General features: G+C 47.9%; 1 protein-coding gene and 1 long non-coding RNA gene across 10 annotated transcripts in view; one reads left to right on the top strand and one right to left on the bottom strand.

The window, feature by feature from the left end:
* LOC133066705 (uncharacterized) overlaps positions 1 to 15,645 on the top strand; it is a 46,145-nt gene extending 30,500 nt beyond the window's left edge. Inside the window, exon 3 of the long non-coding RNA XR_009695192.1 lies at positions 15,443 to 15,645. This is a non-coding gene — a long non-coding RNA (uncharacterized LOC133066705). The remainder of the gene's footprint in view (positions 1 to 15,442) is intronic.
* PARP16 (poly(ADP-ribose) polymerase family member 16) overlaps positions 1 to 23,899 on the bottom strand; it is a 37,306-nt gene that overhangs the window by 5,047 nt on the left and 8,360 nt on the right. The window contains exons 2-8 of one of the 9 annotated variants that reach the window (XR_009695190.1): positions 17,307 to 17,444; positions 14,833 to 15,039; positions 11,828 to 11,999; positions 10,267 to 10,408; positions 8,813 to 8,894; positions 2,002 to 2,095; positions 1,418 to 1,589 (exon numbers count right to left, since the gene is read on the bottom strand). Coding sequence is in view for 6 of the 9 variants with exons in the window: in XM_061158045.1 (XP_061014028.1) it covers positions 8,756 to 8,894; positions 10,267 to 10,408; positions 11,828 to 11,999; positions 14,833 to 15,039; positions 17,307 to 17,444 (798 nt within the window). In the remaining 3 variants the exon portion in view is untranslated. Of the gene's footprint in view, positions 1 to 1,417; positions 1,590 to 2,001; positions 2,096 to 7,477; positions 8,895 to 10,266; positions 10,409 to 11,827; positions 12,000 to 14,832; positions 15,040 to 17,306; positions 17,445 to 23,899 lie in introns of those variants that run through there. The other 8 variants (XR_009695189.1, XR_009695191.1, XM_061158043.1 and 5 more) reach the window with 8 other exon arrangements.

Here is a 23,899-nt window from a genome sequence, read left to right as displayed (position 1 = left end):
TAAGCCTTCATTTGTATACTTCCCCGGGGCCTTTCAAATGTTAGGACCTGAGCTAGACACCTCTCTAAATCCCCTATGCCAGCATAGGGCCAGTCATAATGCAAGCACTTGGAAGATGTCTGTTAGTAAATGAGCAAATCACTTTATGAATGAATTGAAGACTGAGTGAATGAATGCTTCTGCACAAATGTAAACAGAGACTCACCAACATATCAGTGACAAATCTATGCCCTTGCTCTCAAAGACACATATGCCTCAACTTAATACATCAACAAAAACAAGTGCATGTTTTTACAAAACTAACCTAAATGCTCACATGTGTACTCCCACCAGGCATAGATCATCTATGCAAAGACACAGAGGCCTAAACTTTCCCTTAAAGATACCCCCACACACATGAGCTTACACAGAGATGTGGATGTATAAATGTGCACACAAACACAGAAGCACACAATTTCCCCCTGAGGAATTCAATTCCAACTGGAAATGCAGCTGCCTACACATACAAACGTGGAACAGTCACATAAATCCACAGATAAACGCAGCTAGACAAAGATAAAAGAAGAATACCAAGACAGACTGAAAGTTAGACAGCCGTCCACAGAGACCCCCAGGCTACCCTGGGCTCCCACACTGTCTGCGGCCAGAGGGGGCTCCTAGAGGAATTCTCTCTCCTCCCCCGCAGTCCCAGGCCAGAGCCCTAGGGCAGAAAAGCAGATGGTGTGTGCTGGCCGGGGCATCCCCTTCCCAAGTAATCTGCCCTCTGGCCCTGGCCACCTCCTATACCCTGGCCAAGCCTCAACTGGGCGCTGGATCCTGGACGTGGCAGAGCCCCACTCAGGTCCTGCTGCCCGAGCTCCACTCCCAACAGGATGATTTAGGAGGGGCGGGTGAACAGTGCTTTTCCAGAGACCTTGCTTCCTCAGGAAATGGCTTAGCCGCAAGCCTGATCTCCAAAACAGGCGTAGGATGAAAACACCTCTGCTCCTCTCCAAAAACATGGGCCACCCCTCTCACCCAGAGCCCCTCACGTCATTCTAGCCACAACATCCCAAGGTAGTAGACAGCAAAAAATAAAAAAGCCTGGGGTCTAGCCTTGCTTCTACACTGACTCATGATGTCCACCTCTGTAAAACAAGCCTTAGAGGTGTGAGGCCTTCAGATCTACCTAGAATGATGTGGGAGCTTCAAATTCCACAGGCAGCTTTCTGGGCAAGGGTGAAGGGGCTCCAAACCTAAGGACAGTGGCCTTGTCTTGACCTTGTCTGGTCACAAGAGTCATTACTACAAATAAAGAGCTTGTGCCAAGAGTGGCTGAGGTGCTTGGCAGGGGGGTGAAACGGGGACTCAGGCAGAGGAATGTGCCGTGCAGTCTGAACACAGATGGCCACCTCCCCTCTCCCTTCCAGCTACTCACCAGGCCCCCCAGGCCTCTGCTGGAGGTGGACGCAGGGGTGCAGCCCCACCCGGCCAAGCAGGCTGGGAGACAGGAATGCTGCTCAGCACAGCTGGCTGGACAGGGGAGACTGTTTATTCTCTGATGCCGAGAACATCTCAGACAATCAGGGGGATTTGGCCGCTGGCAGCCCCTGGATGCAAGGTTTAGAAGAAGTCAGTTGAATCAGAGCAGGCTGATGGCCCAATCTCTGAGCAGGCAGTGGGGGTGGAAAGCAGAGGCCGTCCCTCCGTGCCCCACATGCAGGGCCACGTGCCCCTCAGAGCTCACCTACTGGGTCTGCAATGATGGGGCTGGAACGGTGAATGAAGCTGAGCCCGAAGCTCTCATTAATAGTGTGGGTGTCAGGGGAGACCTCCCCTGTGCCCATTCCCAGCATCCAGGTGCACCCTGCTTATGAGACATGGCAGAGCTAATGGTCTTTGCCTGGGAAGTGAGCTCCCTTGGCACACCTTGAGCCTGGTGCTGGCCACTCCAGCCTCCTACCCCATCAGCCCAGATCCCTTTTGCTCAGGCAGCTCCTCTAGCTGCGGCCTCGCATTTACCTGTCTTATATTTCAGCTCTAGAGTCAGCTTTGGCTCTGCCTCTTTCGGGCTTTTTCACCTTGGGCAGTCACCTCTCCAAGCCTCTTTCTTCTCCTGTAAAATAAAGGCAATAGTATCTGCCTTGAAAGGACACTGTGAAGATCAAATAATTCTTTCGATATGCCCATCCTGCAGGAGGCACTTGATAAATGGTTGTGCCTTTCTCCCTCATTCCTTCTATTGCTACAGAGTCAACCTTTGGTTCTCTGGAGGGCCAAGGTGCGCCAGTATAATTTATAACCCGGAGCCCTGGTCTCATCTCCCCTCTGCTCCTCACAGACCTCAGAATACTCTGGGGTTCCCTAGGCCGGAAGACTTTCTGGAAAAGTGCAAGGTGACCCAAGGAAACACCCTGATGCTAAGGCTGCAGAATACCCCAGAATATGGTGTTTTGTATGTGTGTTGCCCAATTCTCATTTTGCACTGGTTTGAGTGCCTTATGGGTATAGTCCAGGGGTGCGGACTGTCAAAATTCAACAATTCAGACTCATATATCTGAACACCACATCTTTATATATTCAATAAAAGGTTTACACCAAAAATAACGGAGCACCGGAGATGACAATGGGTATAAGTTACGGACTCCGTCCTTGTATTCTCCACAAGGCCCAATTTAAACTCTGTTAAATAAAGAGGAATTAATTGGTCATTTGAGCTACCAGGGCTTCCCTCGTAGCTCGGTCGGTAAAGAATCTGTCTGCAGTGCAGGAAACCCAGGTTTGATTCCTATGTTGGGAAGATCCCCTGGAGAAGGAAATCACTACCCACTCCAGTATTCTTGCCTGGAGAATCCCATGGAGAGAGGAGCCTGGCAGGCTACAGTCCATGGGGTCGCAAAGAGTGAGACACGACTTAGCAACTAAACCACCACATTGGTCTTAAGTGAAAAATCCAGCTCCAGGCATAACTGCATTCAGTACTCAAACATCATCATCGTGACCCTGCTCCTCTTCCCGTCTTGGCTTTGCTTTCCAGCTGTGTTAGCATCAGCCTGAGGCCTCCCAAAGCAGCAAGATGGCAGCAGGAGGAATACAAGCCTCTTTCCTAGCAGTTCGAGAAAAAAAATCTCCTTGGAGAGTCTGATTGGGTCACATGCCCATGTCTGAACCAATCACTGAGGCAGAGGTGTGGGGCTGAAACTCACTGATTGGCTCGGGCCTCAGCCACTGCTCCACCCCTAAAGTGTGTGGATGGGAGGGGTCTTCAGCTTTACCAAAATCCAGCTAGAATGGAAAGAAACTGGTTCCCCACCGGGAAGGTGGATTCCATACCAGGAGAGTGATATGGACCACAGGGGACAAAAAGAGATATCAAACCAAAGAAATAAGTGGGTCAGAAACTAAGATGATAAATGCTTTTCAAGCATACTTAAACCCTCTAAAAATATTATTGATGTTCTAGTTTTAAATCCCTACAGACCTCTGACAGGCAATGTGTTATGGACCTCTTTGGGATAGCCTGGACATGCTTGAGAACAGTAAGAACGACACCTTTAAATGGTATGCAGTCCATACTTGCCAGGAATTCAGACCAACCTTGCCTCCTTCCTTCCCCACCAGCAGACAGTTTGACTGAAGTGACCAGTGTTGCCAGGGCAGAAGGGCCTGTCAGCACTGCAGGCTGATTTCACTGGGCCAAAGGGGGTTAAGTTATCAAGTAAGTCTGACTCCAGTGGCCTCAGCCCTTTCCCCCTACCTCCTTACATGGTCAAAACTCCACTCACCCTTGAACTTCCAGCGATTTCTCTCTCACCATTCCCCAGCCCCTTCTCAACTCTTACTAAAACCTGTTCTTAGGAAAGGCTTCCTTTTCAGTCACTTGCACTTGTGTATGAATAAACATCAAATCAATAATTTAATCCCTTAGGACCATTTGCATTTTGAGTCTGAGCCTTTAAATATGAAACTTTTAAAAGACTCTGTCCTCCCCACCCCAAACTACTCCCAAAAGGTATTCTTGGTGACAGAGAATGAGACTCTGAAATCAATCGAAAAATGTCCACAACATTCTCTGAAACCCTCATCCATCTGTATTGGCTTACCAATCAATTTTTTCTTGTCTGACCTCAATCATCTTTGCTGACATTACCCTCTACTCTGGCAAAGAAATTTCGTACATCCTTTCATCCATTTATTCAGTCAACAAGCTTTTCTTAAGCTTCCACCATATCTTAGATACTTGGGTTTACACAGATGACCTGGGCCCTGCCCTCAAAGAGCTTGCAGTTAAATTTTACTGCAGGAAACATCACTTTCACCACCAGATTTTTAATGCAAGCAAAGACTAGCCCAGTGGTTGGTATACAGTAGGTACTCAGTAAATGCTTCTTCCCCTTCTCAGGGCTGTGCTATATGGGCACTGCAGTGGAATACTGGAAATTTTCTAAAAACTCTTTCCAAGTGGATAAGAGTGCCAGCAGGCGTGGGTGGAGACGGTGGTTTCTATCTTACTTCAGAATATTATGATTTATTTTGGATGTTCCAAATGTCAGGTTGGAGATTCATGCGAAGGAGAGGGGCTTATTCTAACCAGATCAGAGCTAGAGGCAGCCCAGGACACTGTCTCCATGGTGCATGGCCCCAGACAGTTTGGAAATAAACAGAAACCCATCCAGAGGTGAGAGACTGACAAAAGCAAAAACAAACAAAGGCCAAGAGATGGAAAACTCTCTTAGTGGGGCAGGGTGGAGGGGACGGGAGGGGAGGGCTGTGGAAGGGGATTAGGGAGAGGTTTGGTCCTGGTTTTTTCTAGGGAGCTAGATCCAGCCCCACCCCACCCCCTACCAAGAATCACCATGGCAATGAGGAGGGTGAGTCTGGCTGATTCCAAGTCAGGACAAACTTCCAGGGCTTAGCAGCAGGAATGGGCTCAGATGGATAAATTCTAAAGAAAAAGATCTGAATTGGGCTTTTAAAATTACATCTTCCCACCCACTACTGGTTTTGCAGGCAATCGGTGTTTTACAAAATAGAAACAAGAATGGGCCACATCCCTCCTCCACATCTTTCTCACATACACCTGTACACTTATCCAAAAGCCCAGAGTAAAATCCTTCCTTTTGTGGTGGAAAGTGACAGCTCATGGGATCCTTGGCACTTCTCAGAAGCAGGGACCTAGCCAGTGAAAAGTCCACTTGCCACCTCCCGTAACTGTCCCCTTCACCCTGGCCCTGGCAGTGGCATTAGTGACAGAGGCTAATGAGGTTGCTTTGACAAGACCAAGGCAGCTCCAAATGAAGCACCATCTGGTCTTATCTGCCATCAGCTGCCCGGTGGAGCTCTTGGCCCTTAGGGGCTTCCTCCTCTATGAAAGTGTCTGCAGCAGGAGCCCCCTGAACTCTCAACTCCCAGGAGCCAATTCTGCCCTGTCCTGACCTTGTTGGCCTAATGGGTCTGCCTTAGATGTGGAGTTGGTGCTAAACAGAATTGAGACTAGGGTTTGCTTCCTTCCTGCCTCTCTATCCCCAGGCACCCAGGGATCTCACACTACCCCCCAGGACCCCACACTATCCCATGACCCTCGTCCAGAGTTGGTTCAACCACCAGGCATAGTAGGCATAGGGCCTAGAGTCCATATCACAAAAAGGATTTAATTCCCTTTAAAAGTGGAAAAGGGACTTCCTTGATAGTCCAGTGGCTAAGACTCTGCAGTCCCAATGCGGGGGTCCTGAGTTCAATCCCTGGTCAGGGAACTAGATCCCACATGCAGAAACTAAGACCCAGTACAGCCAATTAAAGAAACAGTAGAAGGCAGCGGGTGGGGGGGGGGGGGGTTAGCTTTTAAATGGAGGAAGACATTTTAGTATATAATAGTAATACATTCATCTTTATACCAACACAGTCCTAAAGTATAATTTTAGATATTTTTTAGATAAAGGGGCCCATGAAGGCAAAAGTGCCCAGGGCTCATGAAAGTCATAAAGTGGCCCTGTCCTGTCCTAGTCTTCCCTTATGTCCATTCCAACCCTCCAGGCTCCAGAGATTTCCTTCCCTCATATAGGAACATATCTGTCCCTGGAGCCCGTTGGCTTGGAGGCTCCTGGAGGTCAGGACCGTTCTTCAACCATCCTCATGTCCCCATCATAAGCCCAGTGCCTGTACCAGAGTCACATCAGGTATTGTACAACTTTTCTGGAAGGTGGAAAAGAACAGAAACCTCAGGAAAAGGGGGGTTAGTTTTTAAATAAGTATTGTCTGACAACCCCTGGAATCTGTGCTCTTGTCAGATCTGTATAGTCAGACTTGGTTCACATCCCCTGTGCTGCACTCTACTGAAACTGCTCCGGCCAAGTTCACCAATGATCCCCAACTCAGTAAATCCAATAAATACTTCTCTGGTATAATTTCGACTGTCTGGCAGCATTTGACACTGCTCATCAAGACTTTTCACTTCTGTGACACTTCACTGTTCCAATGTCCCTGGACATTAGTGCTCTACTTTGCATGCTCCTCCTTATAATCTCCTCTGCTGGGCCACTGAAAACAAATAACAATAATAACAGCAGCTGAAACATATCAGTTACTTGCTCTACTGTAACTGTCAAATTCTTTTAATCCTCAAAATAATCCTAAATCCATTCTCCAACTACCAGCTAAAGTAATTTTTCTGCAAACCAATTCTGATCATGTCATTTCCTTGCTTAAAATCTAATAGCTTTCCCCAGCCCACAGCTTTTAAGGTCTTTCATGATCTGGCCCCTGCCTATCTCTCCAGCCCCACTTCTCACCATAGCCTCCTCCTTTATGACCTACTCCTGCTTTTAGCTTCTCCAGCAAAAACTCCATGTCTCTGCATGTGCTATCACACTGCCTGAAACACTTTTCCTCCACCTCTGAGCCTAACACTGATGGCTTTTTCAGGAGTCAGTGAACATCCCCTTTCCTGGGAGCCCAGGGGGGCTGTATAGCACGGCGCTTAGGAGACTGACAGTGAAGCCAGGTTCCACCCTCAGCTCTGCCACTTCCTAGCCATGTAACTTTGGGCAAGCTAGTCAACATTCTGGGACTTCACTTTCTTATCTGTTGTGAGGATTAAAGAAATCAGTACATGAAAGGTGCCTTGTAGGCTCCAGGGTGACCCCAGACCATGTTAAGATACCTTGCTAACTGTTTTCCAGAACTCCTTTATAATATCCTATAATGCCGACTTCACTCCTGAGAATGTCTGTTGGTCTGTCTACCTCGCTAGACTGTCAGTTCCATGAGGGCAGGGGTAGTTGGACCTGATGCTGCTCCTATTTCTAGTGCCTGGTACACAGCAGGTGCTCATATTTGCTAAATCAATGACTATAAATGTAATGCCTATGGATATCCTAGAGATATATACTCTCCAGAAAATGGACACCTCGAACATGGAAGGAAAGAGAGGATGAAATTTTTCACAATGATGAATACACAGCAGCCTCACATTGAGGCTGAAAGCAGTCACAAAGGCAACTTGGAAATTAGAAAAATATCTTTATTATTTCTGAAATGTTCCAATATTCAATGTAGAAACCATGATAGTGGCCTTTTCACAACTTCACAAATTATAGAAAAATGACTTTCCATCTTCTTTACAGAAATCTCCCCCCAAAATCAGGGCTCCGTGACAGCTGGGCCTGGCGGGAAGGAGGGGCAGAGAGTAGAGCAGGTAGAACCAGTGCTCTCGGAGCGGTCCAAGGCTCTTCCTGCGCATTTAAAGCTCAGGCCGAGTCCCAGAGACCTGCGGGCCCTGGGAGGGAGGCGTGGCCCCCACACACCTGCGGCACACTGAGGCCAGCCTCTGCTTCAAAGGCTGGCCGCCCCCAGAAGGCCTGCGGTGTGGCACTTGTGGCTGACGGGCCACGATCAAGGCAACTTCGTGAGAACGAGAGCAGGAGGCAGGCCTGCAGCTCAAATCCTTTTTCTCTAAAGCACGGCCAGGAAAGAGGCTGTGGTCACTGGCCAAATGGGGCTCTAGGTTTAGAAATTTCCCCTTTTAGCTCACAAAAACAAATTGTCAAACAGTTATTTAAAAAAAAAAAAATCAGAAAACAAACATTTGGTTCCATTTAGGCTGTAATCAGCAATTGGTAATTTTTAGAAAAAGACGACTTGAGTTGCTCATCGTTTTTATCAGGTCTCTGACTCCTTCCTTTCTCATCCATGGTTGGGTGGAGGGGTTACAGCTATAGCAGAGGACTGTTTGTTGATGTGAGAAAACTGTGAAGAGTGTTTTGCACTCGCATACAAAGGCTGATGGAATTCAAAATGATCCCACCGAGTTTTATGAGAAACAGGACTGTTCCTCTTGGGTGTCTCAAGTCAAAACAAGGCAACTGCCTAGTGATTTATAGTCCCCACTACACATTTTCTGCATTCCAAGAAGGCGTTAGAGAAGGGCCGATGTCCACCAGAAGCAATTGTAAACACCCCACAGACAGCCTGGACACGTTGTTTTCAAATGCAGCAGGACTCTCCTTTGGCCCTGGAAACGCCAACTCCCTCAGACTGTTTAGGAAGGAACAGACAGGAAACCTCCCCCAAAAGCTAAGAGGGGCCAGTGCCCTCCATCGACAAGAGTGGCAGAGAGCATCGTCAAAGGCAATTGATACATTTATGGCATATGAAAATTGTCCTGTGGTCCCCAAGTGGCCCCCAGGCTCGACCTGGCTGGATGGGGGGCACAGGAGGTACAGAACGAGTTATCATAAGGCACGGGATCGAGGTGGCCCCCACACCAGGCCCAGAAAGATTATCTCTTCGCACGATTCCAAAAGTGTTGGAAAGCTGAGGAGTTGATGACACTCACTGTGAGCAGCAGCAGCAGATACAGGGTGATCATGACCGTAAACCAGTGGCTGGAGACCCAGGAGAGCTGGCTGGAAGCCCTGCTTCAGGGGGGTGGGGGGGGAGCGATGTTGGAACAAAGAGAAAAATATTTTTTTTAAAGGGTATGCAACGACTTCTGGCTCAGAGAAGATGAAATGATGAATTTCGTCCTCTGAGTGAGCCACGAAATGAAGCTTCATGCATGCTCCTTCGCTCAAAAAATCTGGAGCTGTTTGCCCTGGCGCTGACATGCCTTTCACCAGAACATTTTCTAAATGTACAAAGACAGCTATGCAATGAGCTCATCCTGATCTTTTCTTTTATAGCTCCTCTTGTACCTTTTATAACCAGTCTTTTCTTAAGCAAGACCATGGTATCTAGACAGATGACCTCGCTAAGGCAGATGACCAGATGGCGGCAGGTGGCAGGGTATTTAGCACAAGGCTTTTCACTTTCAGACATGCACAGATATCACTCTGAGCAGGGGAAATCCTCTCTGACCCACTGGGAGATGATCTAAGCCATCTAAATGTGCATTGCAGAGACACTGCAGGAAGGAGTGGGAAAGGAATGGAATTTTCAAGTAGAAAAAGCCAGATGATTTTAAACCACAGGATACTGTCCCCCAAACTGAGGAACCCTGTACATATTTCCCAGATTTAAGGGGAGACGATTTTACTAGTTTATTGAATCCTGAAGCATAGAAGCCACTGACAAGCAGGAGTTGGGAGTATTAACAATAACCCTTTCCCTGTCTAACCTGCTCACCTGTTGCTCATCCCCATGAGAAACTCTATCATGGTCGAGTCTGAGCTCCCAACAATGCAACAAAATCTCAAAGTGACCCCCAACCCCAGAGAACCCTGCCAAACCCCCAAATCCACACTCCTGGAACAGCGTGAGGAATCCACCACTCTCAGATTCTTACAGGCCAGAATGGCCTCATCTGCTGTTGGATTCAACACTCTAATTTTAGAGATAAAGATGAAGCATCTCAGGTCCAGAAAGGAGCAGGTGGTGGTTTGAGAGTCACCGTGGAAAGTGACTGAGCCAGATGGCAAAGAATCAGAATTCCAGCCCAATCCTGGCCCCACCCTACCTCTCAGCTCAGCCCAGTCAGTGGATTTCAGCCTGTGATCAGAGCCTAGGTGGCTAAGCGGCTTCATGTCTCAGCTTCATTCAGTCCCTCAAGTCATTTGTGTTAACAAAGCGATTCCTCACTAGAATATACAGTCCCCTAGGGCCAGGACCACATTTTATCCAACCTGTATTCCTCACTCCTTACCCCTTACGTGAAGCAGAGCGCTTTCTATATCTCATACACAGCTGTGGTGTAGGCTGAGGGAGAGGGGCCGCTGACAACCAGGAACCCACTCCTATGAATGCAGCCCTTGGCTGTCCTCCTGGACTTCGTGCAGCAACCATCCTTCTCACCTGTTGGGCTGCTTCTGCGAATACACCAGCAGGTACTTCACGCGCAAGAGCTGGTTATTGGTGACCACAAAGTACTTTGGAGGGACGTCACCCCCTTCACTGTGCTTGATTCTCGCTCTCCTGCGATCTATCTCCTTGGAATCTGAATAAGGAGAAAAAGCACAACTTTACAGGGGGAAATGCAACAACAAAAGCAAACAATGAATAGAAACAAGTCAAGCCTCCTGGTCCTGAGGCGGAGAGGCCCCGGCAGGCACAGGAATGGCCTGTCTATATACGGGAAGCGGGACTGAAAAACAGGAGAGTCCGACAGACAGATCATCAGGAAGAGCGAAAAGGGAACGGGAAAATAAAAATGATACAAGAGGGTAAAAAAGAAAAAGACCGAGCAAGGAAAGCAGAGGGAAGCAGCAGATTGATGGCCACAACAAAAAAATCATTTGGGACTAGCAACAGGACTTGATCTGAATCAAGTCTTTTAACAGACATTTTAAATTAACCATTCTGGATTCGAGCTTCCTAGAACACTCATCTTCCATCCTTCCTACCATGACTTGTTTAAAAAAAAAAAAAAAACCTTTCCTTTTAGGAACATGAAAAAGTTTTATGAAAAGAACAAAAAAAACAACCACCAAAAAAACCCACAACAGGCCGAAGCTTCGTGACGGCAGACATTAGAAGGTCTTGTCCTGATGTTTAATGTCACGGTGTGCAGACTTCCTAAGAATTATACAAGCAAATACTTATGCTGTCTGGTTTGTGAGAGTGGCGTCAGACCTGGGCCCGTTCCTCAGGGTTCCAGTTGTTTTACATTAGGGGCCAGGAACAGACAGTGTTCTCAATTCTCCTTTTCTCAGTGGAACCAACAGGCCAGCTCTGGAGTCTAGAATGACAGTTGTGTGACTTCTCTGCCTTTCAGGACAAAACAGCAGAGGGCAGAGCTTTACGGGACAGATCCAGAGAGCCCACTGGTCTGAGAGCTTTAAGGGAGATTCAGAGAGGCCACCGAGGGGCCCACTGGTCATCTGCTCACTGGGGAGCCCAGGATTTACCCCCATGGCCTCAGCTGCCCCTGGCATCCTCCCGGGGCTCCAGCACACAGCAGAGTGGCCTGGAGGAACAGGCTGAGACACACATCGTTAGCTTCAGTTTAGCAAATGTTTACTGGATATCAAGTGCGTACCAGGCTCCCTGCTGACACTAGGTGCCCAAGAGTCAGTGAGACCCAGGTTCTGCCTTCAGGGAGCCAGTGCTCTGGCCTCCCACGCTCATTTTCATCTTCTCTATCCCAAAGACTTCCCTGAGCACTTGGACCCACCGTGACTGCCCTCCCCGCCGCCCCGCCAGCTATCCCGTGGACCTCATTAGCACCCTCAGCTGGCACTCCTGACCTAATGCCTTGTAGTAGGTGATATCCTTTCCACTTGTGTTCAGTCCTTAAGGAGACAGCTCTATCCTACACTGCTCTGCACCCAGCCCATCCCCTGCCATGCAATGGGTGTTCCACCCAACAGCTGGGCCAGAGGCCTGCAGCCCAGGTCAGGGCCAAGTGCTTACTCACCCTTCTTCTTCGTTTGGCACTTGACATCTGGATGGTCAATGACCTCGCACACGGCCACGCAGCTAAGGATGGGGCCAAGGAGACTGTGCTGCCACCCGTGGCCATGGGGGCTATAAATGAGGGCCAGGCTCAGGTCACTGGTGAGGTAGGTCCCTTCCCCAAACAAGGATGTCTGGAACGGTGGAGATCAACAGAAAACAAACAGGGCTGGGTGAGTGCCGAGTGGGTGCAGCAAAACAACACAGGTCTTTCTTCAGTAGAGCTGTTAACACAAAGTCTTCCAGCCTCTCCTTCCCCCAGCAAAAGACATAAGATCAAACAATCCCATGACATCGTCACAGTGTTATTACAAAACACATTCCTATCCGACCACAGTATAACTGATTGTGCATGTGGCTGACTAACCTGGCAAACTAGTAGTTCTAGTGCTTAAGGCTGAGTAAGAAAAACACAGGTGTTAAGAGCCCAAACAGACCCACGTTTGAACCCTGCCTACCCCTCTAACAAGATAGCAAGTAATATAAATTCTCTGGGCCTCAGTTTCCACACCTACAAAGTGGTGATAATAATCTCTTCTTCACAAGGTCATAGGCAAGGATTCAATGAGTCGTCTCGATGCACATAAATCACCACACAGAATACCTGGCACAAGAGAGGGGTGGGTATTCCATTACAGACTCTTGTGTCTTAGGGTATCAGTAATCCCTGCTACACGACTGGATTAAGCATGGTGACACTGACCAGCTTGCAGAAGCAAAGTCATGCCGCTGTGTGCAGGGAGGGTGCGGGGGTCACACCTAAGTGACATGGGGAAGTAATCTGAGTCATTACTTGGAAAAGAATCTCTCAGACCAGACACTGTAACCAAATAAGGCAGGACTATATGAGAAGCAGGGTTAAGTTTTGTGTTGGTGCAGACCAAGAAAAGGTCCAAAATTCTAGGAGGCAGGTCACTGGTGGTAAGTGCCTCCACAAGGAAGCAGGCCACGTAAAAGAGAAACCTCTCAGGTGAAATAAATACCTCCAAGCTGAGGCTACAGCAGGCATAGCAAACACATCCTTTGCCCATGGTAGACATCAATAATCAATCACGATGCCAATTGAAAAATATCAATCATGGCACTCATTCATACCGATGCAGACCCCTCCTCAGCACAACATTCCAAGTAACTGCTACCAGTGGATGGAATTTGAAGTTAAGCTGTAATCCAGACTCTATCTCTGGGCCTCAGTGTCAGTTTCTTAAGATGACACAGCTCACTGAACACCCTCTGCCTGAGAGCTGAGGAACATCCTATTCAGTGGCACCAGGCTTCCACAATTCTCAGCCAACTAAGTGAAGCAAGCCTCTGCTCGGCCGTTTTACAAGGTCCCCACAACTCAAAAGCTAGCACAGACCTTCCCCAAGGAGGCAATTCTCTGATCTGACCCCACACCCATTTCTGCTTATGCCTGCCGTGTGTACACAATTCCCGAGACTCAAGAACCATGCGCAGGGGAGCGCAACAGCATGGAACTTGGGAGTATCTCTACCAAGGAAACACTCTTAGAGCTTCAGCTGGCAGGCAGGCTCCCTCAAGCAAGCCCCTCACTGAAAACTCAGACAGAGGCCAGAAGAACATCCACTCCACCAAAGGGCTCTGATGAGATCCTTCTAAGCAGCAAACCCCTCAACCAGGCGAAGGCTTGGTTACAAGACTGGAATTGGCAGACAACTTCTTCAGATGTGCTCTAGTGTGAAGTGTAGGGCCCCTGGATTCCAGTAGCCTGGCCATAATAAGCTGAGAGCCACAGTAAACAAGCCCGTCCTCCTCAACAAAACCCAACTGCGATAATCAGCTGCAGCAGTGTTGGAAAAGTCTCTCCTGCCTTGGGGCTGCGTCAGCTACAGATGAGTCCACGGCTCATGGAGCCAGCCCCCAGACAAGGCCGATGCTGACACAACTAAGGGAGAAGCTGCGGCCCTCCAACCACCCCCACAGTCCCTCTCCTTCAGCCTCTAAAAGAAGCCCCTGCTTCCTTAGTGCTTAAGGACAGGAAGAGCCCTTCGCATATGAGAAGTGTTTCAGTCCCGTCAGGACACCAGAAGGTGGGGAATGGCATCCTATTTTACAGATGAGGACCCCGAGGCTCTGAGAGGTTAAGTAAGTTTGCCCATTTTAAAAAAGGGAGGAAAGGGACTTCCCTCATGGTACAGTGGTTAAGAGTCTGCCTGCCGATGAAGGGGACACATGTTTGACCCCTGGTCTGGGAAGATTCCACATGGCGTGAGGCAATCAAGCCTGCGCACCCCAATGAAGAGTGGGCCCCGCCTGCCCCAACTAGAGAAAGCCCATGTGCAGCAATGATGACCCAGCATAGGCCTCCCCCCAAAAAAAAGGTGCAGGGGAGCTCAAGGAGGGAGCTCCTCTCAATTTCCTCAATGACTAACTCTCTTGGAGGGTCCCCGAGGCAAGTACTTCTCAAACTTCAACACACATATGAATCACTTGGGAGTCTACTAAATTGTGATTTCTCACCCAATGGGGTCTGGATGGGCCTGAGATTCCACGTGTTCAACAAGCTCCCAGTGATGTGGTCCAGGGATCTTGCTGGGAAGACAGGGCCGGGCATACCACCTGGGGAGCTCCGAAAGCACACCAGTGCCTGGGCCCCACTCTCAGAGATTCTGATTTAATTGGCTGGGGACATAGCCAGACATCAGGACTCTTAATGGCTCCCCCAAGCGATTCTAAATGTGCAGCCAAGGCTGGGAACCATCTTTAAAGCGATCGCTTCTCAACCTTTCATCAGCAGAGGAATCCCCTGGAGACCTTGTTAAAAATGAAGGTTCTGACTCAGGTCTGGTGGGCCAAGGATTCTGCATTTCACAGGCTCCTAGGTGATGCTGCTGGTCAACAGACCACACTTTGAGTGGCAAGACCTTGGTGAACCTACCTGCCCCCACCCTCAGCGGCTCTGACCACCCCCTCACGGCCCCCTGGTGTCAGCAGACTTGGGCCCACCTTGTTCAGGTGGCAGTGCAGGCCATTGTGGATGATGGAATGGAAGTTTTCTAGGCGGCTCCCGTGGAAGGCGTAGATGAGGTCGCGTTCTCCTTTGGTCTCATAAAATTTGGCGTTGGCTGGGTCGGAGTACTCGACTTCAAATAGGAAGTCCGGCACGGGGACAGGTGTGTGAGGGGTACCAGTCAGCTTTTGGATCTTTTCAAACTTGAAAACATGCAGGAAGTCACAGTTTTATTTGGGAAGCTGGTAAAGAGTGCTGCCAAAATGGCCTCCTAAAGCCTTGGGCTTAGCTCCTATGAGCTCTGCTCATGAGAACAACTGGTTTCACAGGAATAAAAACATCAGTTTATAAACAAGTTCAGAGCCTACAGCTCAAGACTGCTTTCCTCTAATGGTGTTTTCCCCTACAGTCAGTTAACTAAGAAGCATGAATTGTACCTTCTAACTAAAGATCACATCTAATTTTCATTACACTTTCACATTTATTTCCTGCATTCCATCTTTACAATACTATCAGGAGCTAGAAAGGTGTGATAAATTACAAAACTGGCCACGAATTTTTCCTCCCATCCCTGTCCATTCACCTTTCTGCAATGTGACTTTGCAGGTGGAATTCCACCAAGATTTCATCGGGAGATGGAATCAATTTCTCCACCCCTTAAATCTTCACTTCTCTTGGCTAACGGGACCTTGGTAAGCATACGGCAAACAGAGACTTGAAAAGAGCTTCCCTTTCTCTTGTCTGCTGCTGGGAACCCTTCACAAGCCCTGCAAACCTTCTACAGGATGACAGCCTTGCAGAAGCAGGCACCAGCCACAGCCGCCTTCAGCTGGGAGAGCTGAAGCCCCGTACACTTAAGTGAGGTTACCCTAGGACAGCCCCACGTGAGTCAGCCCTGCTCAGGAGAACCACCCGACCCACGCAGAGAATTGTGAGCAGCAGTCCACGTTGTTTCAAGCCAGTAGATTTTGGGGATGGTTTGTGATGCAGCAGAAGTCAACTGACATGCAAGGATGAACTCCTTCCTAAGGGGTAATAATGCTCTTCAGGGCAGAGACTGCATCATTTCTGAAATTTTCGAACAGTACATCCCAGACCAAAGTCAGTCTGTGGTAAAGTTTTTTATGGGTTATCATTAAATGACAAAAATAAGGGCAATTTCACAGATATATTTACACTGATGTAAGGTTGCCATGAGCCCTTCTTTAAAAGAACTATCCTTTAGCCGGAGGTCAGGGCCATCCTCCCTTTTTCATATTAAAATATCCTTTTGTAAAATAATATGCGGTAGACTAATGTCCTTACTTGGGCACGGTAAATAAAAAGTTGATAATCCTGGATCCCAACACTTCATATATTAATGGAATTTAACTGCTCTATAATCAAACATCAAGAAGCAATTGCTTTATCTACTTTGCCTACAACACCCAACAGCCAGTAAACCCCTGATGAGGAAGGAGTAAACCTAAATTTAACAGATGACAAAAGTGAAACCCAAAGACCATCTAGGAGCTAGCAGCCCAGCCTGGACCTGAACACAGGTATCCTGACTCCCACTGCACGATGCTGATGTTTCCTACCACCCATCATGGATGGAGGATGTCCCTAGACACCAGAAACCAAGACACCAAAAGCTATGCCACTTACGGAGCATTTCTGTCTTTAGCAGGAACTTATGAAATCAAATGCTCTTAAATTAAAAATGATTAAGTGAAGAATGGTACAGACAAACCCCTGTTACCACTTAGAGGTAAGAACACCAGATCAGCGATCTGTCAGTCTACACTTTGACCCTTGTCGTCCCAGCCTGTCCCTGCAAGATCCCAGCCAGGCAAGGGAAGCCAAATTACGGACTGTCTGCCCTGTACCAGAAACTATGCTGGGGGTGACACACATCCTGTCACAGCTCCCTTCTGAGCTGTTAATATTCTCAATTTACAAATAGGGCACAGAAAAGTAAATAATAGATGGAATTTGAACCGAGAGCCTGAGGTTATCCACCACTTCGGTCTGCCTCGTTGCTTCCTGAGAGCTGGAATGTTTTAAGCTGTGGTCAAGGATCCCCGCCTTGTTAGAAATATCTGGGGTGCTTGTGATAGCCAACATTTTCTGAGCCCTTAGCATGTGTCCTGAGGTATTATTCTAAGTGAGAATATTAATTTAATTCTCAGAGCCAGTTCACTGATGGAGGCATACTATTATCATCCCCGTTTTACAGAGTGAAAACTCAGGTACTGAAATGTGCCCAGTAACCTGCTCAATGTCACACGGCTAGTAAGGAGGGGGAACACAGCTTTGCCTGCCAATATGCAAACTCCTGGGCCCCACTCCAGACATGGAATCAGAATCTCTGGGGACAGGGTCCAAGAATCTACATTTCCAACAAGCTGCCCAGGTCACACTGGTGCACAAAGAGGTCCCACAGCTCTCCAGGCTCAGGAATCTGTGATCCTATACACCAAAGTCTCACCTCTGACTTCCCTGCACTGTGGATTGTCAGGACCTTTGAGGATAAAATCCAGCTCATCAGGTCCCAGGCCCACGGGTCTTTTTCTCCTGAAGACTGGAGAAGTTCTTTCAGGTTAGGTAACTTGCTGGCATCTGCAAGCTGAAGTGAGGAAAACTTCTGTTAGCAAGGATCCTGGGGGAAAATGATAGTAACCAGGTGCCCTCTAGTGGTAAGGCAGGCAACTCGCACTTCTTTCATGTTCCAAGGAATTTCTTAAGAGGGCAAAATGCGTTCAGTCTGTGATCCCTTTCCAAATACTGCCCAACTCCTAACGCTCTGAACACTGGAAGGTTATATGTAACTTAACTGGTACAAAACCTAACCTGACGGGCTTCCCTAGTGGCTCAGTGGTAAAGAGCGCACCTGCCAATGCAGGAGATATGGGTTCAATCCTTGGTCGGGGAAGATGCCACTGAACAACTAAGCCACAACCACCAAGCCTGTGCTCTAGAGCTGGGGAACTGCAACTACTGACTCTCACATCCTAGAGCCCGTGCTCCACAACAAGAAAAGTCACAGCAACGAGAAGCTCAAGCACTGAAACTAGAGAAAAGCCCATGCAGCACAGCCAAAAATAAATAAATAAATAATATTAATGCAATGTCTTTCTCTGCAGGACTTTTAACACCTGATTATGGGAAGCACCCTGGGTAACATCTCCATGTTACCAAATACACAGTATATACTGTGGGTAAAGGGTTAACAAAGCCTTTTCCCTTCAGCATGAGTTAATTTCCTATCCACCTGTTCCCCTGGAGACCAGATAAAAGAAATATAGCAATTACATACATAACCAAGCAACACTGCTTATGGTTAACTACAACCCACATGGTAACTGCAGCTGGACTGGAAGAAGCTGTGAGTGGGGACTCCACGGCTGGGGTTTCCCTGAGTGTGTGCCTTTTGTGAGGACTCTGGGAGCTATGTTTATGGTATCGTTGCTAGAGGGGCCAGCCTCCGCGGAGCACGGGGCTTCATTAGACCAGAGTGGTTCCTGAAGTCACCCAACGTGAATCTCCTCTCCTTGACACCTGAGCTGTCACACTGGGGGGCAAAGACGAGCTCCTGGACCTCTTTGTGGACCACAACAAGGATTTCTGCAGAAATGGAAAGCCTGTTGTGAGCTGTGATCCATCCCAGAACCTTCTGATTTAGGCTAGTACCTGGTGTGTGAGGTGGACAATATTGCCTCTGTAAAATCAGGCAGAATCTGAATTCCACAACAGATTTGGTGCCAGGATTTCTGATAAGCGACTGGGGACCTAGACTAGCAGAGAGCTACAAGGTGTCTGTAGCTTTTGCTCAGAAATTAGAACTGACTAGAAGCCAAATCTCTCCAGAATGGGATTTAAAACACCACTGCAGACTGGTGCCTCCTGTGAACATACTTCCTCCAAGCTTTGTTCACTCAGTCCCCCGGAATGCCCCTTCCCCCAACTCTACCAACCCAGGCAACCCCTCTCCTCCGAACCCCCAAAGCATTCAGCCCCAGTACTGTCTCTCCAAACTGGCCAGGATTCCCCGAGATCAAGGACTGTCTTGTGTTTTCCAAGTTCTGTTTCCCTGGACGTAGAGGAAAGAAAAGATGGATCTCAGGTTGAATCCGTGCTCCTTAGGCCTGGCTCAGCCACCAGACCTCGCTGAGCCTGGATCTCTTCTCTAACACGAGAACCCTACTATCTCCATGTGGGTCAGGAAGATCAAAGAAGGTAACATAATCTCAGGGCCTGGTCTATACAGTGTATGTCCACTTCTTCTCTTCTAATTTGTATTTCTCCCTGGACAACACATACCTTTCCTAGGGCTGTAGTTGGTACTTCACGAATACCAGCAGTTCTTTCCTCTGTTTCTAGCTAGTTCACAATTGCAAACCCTGGGGGGTTTATTCCCTAACCCTGTAATGTTTCAGAGTTGTTTTATTCCTGTCTCTGTTTCTAAAGATGCAATCAACAGACTCAGGTTTCTGATAAAACTAAATCTGCATGCCTTGTGGGCCATCAGTGGGGATCCAATTTAAAAACAGGGATGTGTAGATGCTCCACAAGAATCAATGCTACACAGTAGGGAAGCAGAAAGATAAGTAAGTATGACTTAAAACTATTCACTGTCATAACAAAGATGGGTACAAACTAGAGAGGAAGCCAGGAGAGACTCCTGTTGGGTAGGTGCTGGGAGAAAAGGGAGTGGTCAGAAAAGGCTTTGAAGGGGAGGTGCTATGTGACCGAGTCTGACAGGCAAGGGCACAAGCAGCGAGGAAGTGCAGCCTTTGTCAGGGCATGGATGGCAACAAGGGGAGTTAACCGCGAGCTCTTTTCCCGGGTGGCTCAGCTCCAACTCTGGGCTCACCCCTTACTAGTTGTGTGACCTGGGTGAGTTAACTTCCTGTGTTTCACTTTCCTCAAACATATAATTGGAATGAAATTAGCCACTTCTGAGGATCCTGCTGAAGGTTAACCAAGTTAAACTAGTACTGTGCTTAGCGCAACAGGAAGGCATGAAGTTAGTGGGGCTGCCAAGAGTGTTGTCATCATTAACTGCAACTGGTTCAGTGTGGCTACAACTTGAGAGTGTGGGGGAAGCATCACCAGGAGGAACAGGAGTGAGAAGAGGACTCGAGATCAGCCTGTGAAGGACGCTGTGCCCTCCTTTGGGACTCTGACTTTTTTGCTCTGTAGGCAACATGGAGCCACTGAGGGTACCTGCAGATGCATCCAAATGATATGCCCTCAGGTACACCGTGGTCCCCACGGGCACGCTTTCCACTCCTGGTCCACACCTGTTAGGCCAGAGTCTTATCTCCCACTGGAATGACCATACCCATCGCTGCTCTCAGATCCCACCTGCGAGCCACAGCCTCCGCCAACAGTCCAGATCACACCATGGAGGCCTCACAAGAGACCGTCAGTAGGCAAGGCCCCTTTCAGGGGTTCAGTCTATGGACGTGGGAGAGACCCCTCTCAGCTCTGAGCTAGGCCCAGGCTCTTCCACAGTTGCCTGCCCACACAGCGGGGCACTGCTGTCGCATTATTCCCATTTGCAACAACACATGGACTTGGAGGGCACTGTGCTAAGTGAAATAAGTCTGACAGATAAAGACAAATGCTGTATGACATCACCTATATGTGGAATCAAAACACAAAACTAGTAAATATAACAAAACACACACACACGGATACATAGAACTAGTGGTTATCAGTGGGAGGAGGAAAGGGAGGAGGGGTAGGAAAGGGGTAGGGGGTTACGAAGCACAAACTACTATGTAAAAATAGACAAGCTACAAGGACACATTGTGCAGTGAAGGGAACATAGTTAATATTTTACATTAACTATAAAGGGAGCATGACCTTTACAAACTGTGAATCCCTGTGTTACACACCTGAAACTTAATACTGTACATCAAGAATACCTCAATAAAAGAAATTTTTTAATTTTAAAAGATATATATGTATATACATACAAACATACATAAAAGTGAGGAAACTGAGGCTTGGAGACTTCAAGTATCTTGCCTAGGGTCACAGAGCTATTCAGTGGCAAGGCAGAGACATGAAGCCAGATAGCCTGATGCAAGTCCATGCTCCATGATTCTTTCCTACCAAATCAGTGGAGAAACTTAGTAGTGGACTGACTATCTTAGCCCAAAAAAGCAATTATAGGAGAACTTTAAGAGGCTGCTTGGGAAGCTCTAGGTATGTTTCCTGAATAACACAGCCAAGACAGCTAGCTCCTGTCTATGCCTAAGCCCTGTCAAAGGGCTTAAGAAGAAAGATGTATGTCATGTGTGGTATGGGGGGTGGGGTGGGGTGGGGTTGTCAAGAAGACAAACTCTCCATCTAGACAAGAGTAGGGAACCACAGTTGGTGGCAGTAGAAGGCATTTACCAACAACTGGATTGAGGGGAAAGTGTTCTTTATGGGGGCTGAGGGGAAGGCAGAGGGAAGGGTTTTCACAGCAGGTAGGACAGGAGTGGGAACTTGGGTGAGGGGGTAGAATTTTGAGAGGAAGAGAATTCCCAGTGGGAAAGAGCATGGCAAAGAGACAGAAGGGAACAGTGCCTCTCCCAAAAGGTGGTCCAGGGCTCAAATGCCCCAAGGCCAGGGAAGTGATGAAAAAGAGAAAGAGGTTGTCTAGGAAAGGGTAGCGAGAACTGTGTTGCACTGAAGGCCTGCCAAAGGGCCCAGCCACCAACCTCCAGGTGCTCTCTGCCTAAGGGCCACCTCTACCCAGGCTGTGGAGCCTCAGACTTTTTTCTTGCTTGTAAAAGACCAGATGAGAAACAAAACCTGTCAGCCCACAGGCCACCCTTCTGTAGCCTCTGCTCTAAGGAAGAAGGAAGGATTCAGTTGGAGAAGTGGCTGAAGGAGCCTGGGCAAGTCCTGAACGTGGGACAATGCTAAGTGGTCAAAGGGGTTTGAGAAAGGAAGAGGTGGTCTGGGTGACTGAGAAATCAAGAGCAAGGAACCAGCAGGGGACAAGCAGAAGAGAGGGGACCAGTGACCTTAGGAGACAACTCAGTCTCCTTGCTTAGGGGACGGGCTGGGGCGGGGGAGGGAGGGAGGGAGTCGGGAGGGGAACAGGACAGCTCAACGGACACTTGGCAACACCCCAGATCAAACTCTCCTGGGGACGTGGCCCAAGACACTGTGTTTACACAAGTTACCACAGGTGATTTTTATCACCATGAAAAGCGGGGATACTCGGGCTTAGATGTTAAGCAATATTGTGCTAGAAGGGCGAGCAGCAGGAAAGAACATCTGAGAAAAAAAAAACCTTGTCTAGAAAGATGCCTGAAGCCATGATTATTAGCTGTGGGTGGAGGTGCTGGAAGGAAATGAACCAAAGGTACAGCCAAGGTCACCAGCCTCAGGGACCTGACAACAGAGTGACACCCAGAAAAATGGGGTGGCCCACTGAGATGAAGGCAGGAAAGATAACACAGCACAGTTGCACACAGGTTCACCTTGCTTTGCACAAACCTAAGGTATAAAAACCTTCAGGTGTTCAAGCTGGATTTAGAAAAGGTAGAGAAACCAGAGATCAAATTGCCAACATCCATTGGATCATAGAAAAAGAAAGAGGAAAAAAAAGAAAGAAAGACAGTTCCAGAAAATCATCCACTTATGCTTTATTGACTACACCAAAGCCTTGACTGTGTGGATCACAACAAACTATGCAAAATTCTTAAAGACACGGGAATAACAGACCACCTTATCTGCCTCATGAGAAATCTGTATGCAGGTCAAGAAGCAACAGTTAGAACTGGACATGGAACAACAGACTGTTTCCAAATCGGGAAAGTTCAGTTCAGTTCAGTTGCTCAGTCATCTCCAACTCTGCGACCCCATGGACTGCAGCACACCACGCTTCCCTGTGCATCACCAACTCCTGGAGCTTGCTCAAACTCATGTCCATCGAGTTGCTCATGCCATCCAACCATCTCATCCTCTGTCGTCCCCTTCTCCTGCCTTCGATCATTCCCAGCATCCAGGGTCTTTTCCAGTGAGGCAATTCTTCGCATTAGGTGGCCAAAGTATTGGAGTTGCAGCTTCAGTATCAGTCCTTCCAATGAATATTCAGGACTGATTTCATTTAGGATTGACTGGTTCAACCTCCTTGCAGTCCAAGAGACTCACAAGAGTCTTCTCCAACACCACAGTTTAAAAGCATCAATTCTTCAGCGCTCAGCTTTCTTTATGGTTCAACTCTCACATCCACACATGACTACTGGAAAAACCAAAGCTTTGACTAGATGGACCTTTGTTGGCCCAGTAATGTCTTTGCTTTTTAATATGCTGTCTAGATTGGTCATAGCTTTTCTTCCAAAAAGCAAGCGTCTTTTAATTTTATGGCTGCAGTCACCATCTGCAGTGATTTTGGAGCCCAAGAAAATAAAGTCTACCATGGTTTCCACTGTTTTGCCATCTATTTGCCATGAAGTGATGGGACCAGATGCCATGATCTTAGTTTTCTGAATGTTGAGCTTTAACCCAACTTTTTCACTCTTCTCTTTCACTTTCATCAAGAGGCTCTTCAGTTCCTCTTCACTTTCTAAAATAAGGGTGGTGTCATCTGTGTATCTGAGGTTACTGATATTTCTCCTGGCAATCTTGATTCCATCTTCTGCTTCATCCAGTCTGGTATTTCACATGATGCACTCTGCATGTAAGTTAAATAAGCAGGGTGACAATGTACAGCCTTGACGTTCTCCTTTTCCTATTTGGAACCAGTCTGTTGTTCCATGTCCAGGTCTAACTGCTGCTTCTTGACCTGCAAACAGATTTCTCAGGAGGCAGGTAAGGTGGTCTGGTATTCCCATCTCTTGAAGAAATTTCCACAGTTCGTTGTGATCCACACAGTCACAGGCTTTGGCATAGTCAATAAAGCATAAGTCTTTCTGGAACTCTCTTGCTTTTTCAATGATCCTACAGATGTTGGCAATTTGATCTCTGGTTTCACTGCTTTTTCTAAATCCAGCTTGAACATCTGGAGGTTCACGATTCACGTACTGTTGGAGCCAGGCTTGAAGAATTTCGAGCGTTACTTTGCTAGTGTGT

This window comes from Dama dama, chromosome 12 (genome assembly GCF_033118175.1).
Source record: "Dama dama isolate Ldn47 chromosome 12, ASM3311817v1, whole genome shotgun sequence".
Lineage (NCBI taxonomy): Eukaryota > Metazoa > Chordata > Mammalia > Artiodactyla > Cervidae > Dama > Dama dama.
Note: the sequence above shows the minus strand (reverse complement) of the source record. Positions and strands in the feature narration are given on the sequence as shown.